General features: G+C 33.0%; 1 protein-coding gene across 1 annotated transcript; it reads left to right on the top strand.

Annotated features, from left to right (window-relative positions):
• LOC107608513 (ribonuclease Y-like) lies at window positions 116–1,458 on the top strand. Its single transcript, XM_021107893.1, has 6 exons — window positions 116–200; window positions 383–485; window positions 737–938; window positions 1,028–1,078; window positions 1,140–1,220; window positions 1,316–1,458. The coding sequence occupies exons 1-6, from the start codon at window positions 116–118 to the stop codon at window positions 1,415–1,417; spliced, it is 624 nt and encodes a 207-aa protein (XP_020963552.1). The 3' UTR covers window positions 1,418–1,458.

Here is a 5,342-nt window from a genome sequence, read left to right as displayed (position 1 = left end):
CTATTTTCTTTCTTTCATTCAAATTCTATTATACATTGTCCTAAGGTCGTATAATGAGACTGCATTTTTTTGTAACTATTGATTACTCCTCTTTATTTTGATTTGATTTGATTGAATGGTTGATTCTATAAAAAAGAATGGTCCTGCTGTCAAAATCTGCCATGGTGATATTATATCGTTTGCTGCTCCTCCTCAGCACGGTATGAATGCTTTCCAGTTATCAGAAATCAGAATTTTCATTTTTCTTTAATAAATGGGATTTCAGGTTTTTTGGTTCCCTCAAAAAATATTTTGTATCTTTTGTCCTCCCCCATGCCAGATAATGCAGCTGCTAATCGAAAATATTACTTGATCAATTAAAATAATTACAACAAGGAACTAGGCGATGTTAATAGAGTAACTGCTCAACAGAAACATGCCATCGAAGACCTCAATGAAAGGCTGAGTGCTTCTATATATGCTGAAGCATATGCTATAATAAGTAGGTATGATCTATATAATAATTCTTGATTGTTGAGTTCTTCACTTCTTTAGTGTTTAATGTTGATGCAAGTGTCATAGGAGTGAAGTTGTTCAAAATTTGAACATCAATAATAAGTTAGGAGGTCAATTGCTTTGAATCAGGGAAACTTTTACAAGAATTGAATTTTTGTTATTAAACATTTTGTCCCCACCCTAGTTACGCTAGCTGTATGTTTGATAATTGAGTCCCTCTCACTTGCTCCTCTGCATGCAGTCAGAAAGTAAATATAGCTGAACTCAAGGAACAATTAGATGACGAGCAGACTCAGCGAAAAGATGAGCGGGAAAAGGCCACAACTGATCTAAAGGCTGCTGTTTTTAGAGCCCAGTCTGAGGCTCAAGAGGAATTAAGACGACACACTGATGCTGCCTTAAGAAGAGAAAGAGAACTACATGAAACAATAAATAAGCTTCAGGTTTGAAGGTTTTGTCGCTAAAGTAGTAAGAAACTGTACTCCCTTTACTTTTGAAGCTTATAAGCTGTCATTCTTTCTGTATGTTGTAGGAGTCAGAGAGAGAAAGGTGTTTGCTAGTTGAAACCTTGAGGTCCAAACTGGTATGGTTCTGCTTATGTTTAGCCTACAATGGGCGACAACTTGTGTATTTCATAAATAAAGATGGTTGTGTCTGATAATAAGGTTCGCCAGTTGGAAACTGAATTGCATGAGGAGAAGCTGACCACTGCAAATCAAACAAAGGTAATCATATGGTTTTGTGTGTGTATTATGTCCCCTTTTCATATTTTGGATTTGTTTACTATTTCGCTGAACGAAAATGTAAATTCATGGAGCAGAAAATAGAAGAACTTGAAGAGGAAACAAGAAGATTAAGCAAAGAGCTTGAGAGTGAAAAGGTAGATATCGGAATTTCATGTTCCAAGAATGTTTTTGTATAAAGGTGTTTGTCTAAATGATGTCTGCTTTCCACCGATTGCTGTTACTGTTAATGACTTATTTCTATGTGACTTCAGAGTATGACAATATCTTATTTATATGTTGCTAGACTGATAAATTCTAATTAATAAGTTGCTTTAGCTTTCTAATTCAATATCCCCCTTATTCTATTCTATCTGTTATTTATTATTTTTTTATAATATAAATAAAATATTTTCTATAAAACTAAAGAAAATGATAAATAAATGTATTGATGCATCAATGTTTGATTTTGTGCCTTTGGAGCTTGTACTTGTTCTCCAGATTATCGATTTTATTCTTGAACTATTGTTATGTAGGACATTTTGTTAATTATTTAATTTTGACCTCACTGTGGGACTAAATTGATGCTAAATGAAACTTTTTTGGATTCAAATAAAACACTTTAAACCTTAAGGACCAAAACAGAATTACGCCCAAACCTAGGGGACCAATTTAGTACTTTACCCTTAGAAAATATAAGAAGGATGTTTACTAATTTTAGAAGAAAATATTTTCTCTAAATTTTAATAAGAGAGTGTCATGTGACACATTTTAGTTATTAAATTAGTTAGTAATATATAAATATAATATATAATATAGCTATATTTCAATTTTAGTATTTTAATTTAATTTAAATACAGAGAATGTTATATTATATATTTTGATTGTCAAATTCATAATTAGTCATTGATAATGATATATAAGAGATAGAGAAAAGAAGAGAGAAGAGGGGAGAGTTTTTTAATTTTGGAGGGAAGGATTTGATTTCAATTGCAATAAAGAAGTGACATGTGGCACATTTTAATCTTAAAATTAGTAATCTATAATAGATAAGTAACCAACTAGAAATGTAGCTAACTGCAGCTAACTAGAATAAAAAAGTTTATTAATAAATATCAGAAAATCTAATTTTAAATTAAAAAAAACTACTTATGCACCAAAAAATTAAAAAAACTTACAACTCTTGTTGCTGTGTCCTCCCCTTCCATCTCATAATCACGCCCCTCTCGCCACGCAGCCTCACTCACTCACTTTTAGTTCATCATCGTTCTGCGTTCATCTCCACTCATTGTTTACTCTTCGTCGCTCGCATCATCGCCACTCCCTAGTTGCATCATTGTATGATCCACGCCATTCACATCCTTGCCGTCCACCTGTCACGTCATTGCCGCTCGTGACTCTCATTCCTATCGCTCCCATCCTCTGTTTCTGTAGTTCTATCCATGTCACCTGTCTCATCGCCGCACCTTCTGATCCGTGTCTATCACATGCTTGCCGCTCGCCTATTGAATCCTTGCCTCTCGCCTGTCGCATTCTCTTCACTCGCGATTCTCATTTCCATCGCTCGCATCCTGTACTTTTGCAGTTCTCCGTGTCCTCCGCTCCTTCTTTTTCTTGTAGGTTTTGGATGATTCTTTGTACTTGTTTTAAATGTTTCTTTCTCGTAGATTTTATATGTGTCTTTTTTATATGTTTTAGATGTTTTTATATATAACTTCTTTCTAGATTTTGAATTTTTTTTAAAAAGTTTTAGATATTTCTTTTCTTAGTTTTCAAAATTTTTTCAATAATTTTCAATGTCTCGTTTTTTTTATATTTTTTTATTTGGTGTTGGATGTTTCTTTTTGTTACGTTTCAAATATTTTTTGTTGTTAAAAATTTTTAAAATGATTTTGAAATTTTTAAAATGATTTTAAACTTTTAAAATAAATTTTAGCATTTTTAAAATATTTTTAAATATTTTTCATTAAATTTTGAATATTTTTTTATGATAGTTTGAAATTAAATTTTTTCAAAAAATTTTTTGAAAAAAATTGTTATTTGGCTATAGAACCCCCTGACGGTTCCTAATAAGTTGTTTATTAATTTAAGATAAATTACCAAAAGTACACCTGAATAATTTTATCGTCGACAAAAATGCACTTATGCAGGTATTTAGAATTCTTGTCAAGTTGTTATTATCGTTTCGATTTTATAATGAGTTAATACTCAAAATGACCCTTGAAATTTGACTCCAACTTAATTTAGCCCTTGAATTACCAATGGACCCAAATTGTACCCTGAAATTTTAAGATGTGACTCAAGTTGGTCTTTTCGCCTATTTCTGTCACCGAAAAGCTGATGTGGCACATGTAGTTGACACCTGGTAGCCTCAATGGTTGTTTGACGTGGCAAAATTCTTGTATGCATCAATTTATCCCCTAATAGTTTGAAAAAAAAAATGGCAACCCCCCATTTCTTCCAAATCATAGTCATTTCTGGTGAGTTGGAGAGCAACAACTAAGCCTCAGGTAGCTCTAGCAGCTAAGCCTAAGGTTCTCCACAATCTCACCTCAGTCTCTCAACTCTCTTGTCTCGCACTTACACACCTCGGTCACAACAGCCAACACACTCACATACTGACTACCACACACAAGCCAATAATTCCGTAGCCAACGTCTCATCGTGACTTTTGGTCCTTGTTTCTGACCTTCTATCGTGTCGTCTGGATCTTTCCGCCCTTGTTCGTGTGCCATTGTCTTCTACTTCTTCTCGTGCTTCCTTATTCCATTAGCCTTCGTCATTCTCTCGTTCGGCCTTTGAGTCATCATCATCATCACAATTGTCGGTTAGCATCTGCCTTTGCTCTAGCTCTGCATATTCTGATTCTTCTTCATAGTCGCGGTGCTCAGGTTGGCCGTCTGCCTCCACTCCTCTGATCCTCTGAATCTTTTGTTGCTCGTGCTAGGAAGCTTTGGGTGACCTTGATTTATGTAGTGCTAGGTAAACAAGTGTGAAAAAGCTTTCAATTTGGCCTATAACAACACCATGTATGCACAGCGTCGATGAGAGGAGGAGGAAAAAGAAGAAGAAAGGTCAATTGAGGGTAACGAAATGTGGGAACAGTGAGTTGGGATTTCGTTTAACCCTTCTAGTGTAATGCGGCATAATTTTGTTTTATATCATTTTAGGCATGAATAAGCAAAACATTATCGTTTGGTTATTGCTAATGTTAGGTGTTAACTACAAGTGTCACATCAATTTTTTGGTGACGGAAATAAATGGAAAGCCAACTTGAGTCACGTCTTAAAATTTTAGGAGTATAATTTGGGTCAATTAGAATTTAAGGGCTAAATTAAGTCAGAAGTCAAATTTCAAGAATTATTTTGAGTATTAATTCATTTTATAATGTAAAGCTACCTTGCACATATAATATTTATTACTAATAATATAGTTTCAGTAGTACAAAACTTTTAATATAATTTTTAATCAGTAATGCTAAAAAAAAGGGGCATAAACTCGTCTTTATTGAAATGACTTCTTTATTAAACTTGGGGCCAACATAAGCTTTCATTGCATAAAACTGCTAGTGGCCAGATACATTTCTATTAATGAACAATCATCAATGCAAGAAGGGTCAAGGAATCTACCAAATAATTAAAAGAAAACAAAAGCTTTATATTAGGGCTTTAATTTATGGTACGCGCACCATATATATAATCCATAGCAGGTATAGTTGAGCCTTGTATATATATGTAGTCGCATAAATATGTTTGTTATGGCACCTTTTGCAAAAGTAACTTTGGGACTTTCTTTATTTTCCTTACAAAACTTTCTTGTCATCGCTTTTGTTCCCTTGGCTTTAATTTTGCCAAACATAAATAAAGATGATTTCTTTTTTCTTATTGATGAAGATAAAGATTACCTTAATCATCATATCATATAATGGACAGAGTAAGTTTAATTTTGTGCTTGTGCTTATATTATTAAATTTGTTTAACTACTATATTGCTCTTTATAATTTTGTGAAATTTTTAATTAAGTTTTTATATATTTTTTTTAATTGAGTTCTTGCACCAAATTTTTTTTAATTGGGTTCCTATATCTTTTTTTAATTTAGGTCTTTGCACTATTTTTTTAATTAGA

This window comes from Arachis ipaensis, chromosome B07 (assembly GCF_000816755.2).
Source record: "Arachis ipaensis cultivar K30076 chromosome B07, Araip1.1, whole genome shotgun sequence".
Lineage (NCBI taxonomy): Eukaryota > Viridiplantae > Streptophyta > Magnoliopsida > Fabales > Fabaceae > Arachis > Arachis ipaensis.
This window is presented reverse-complemented; position numbering and strand designations above follow the sequence as displayed.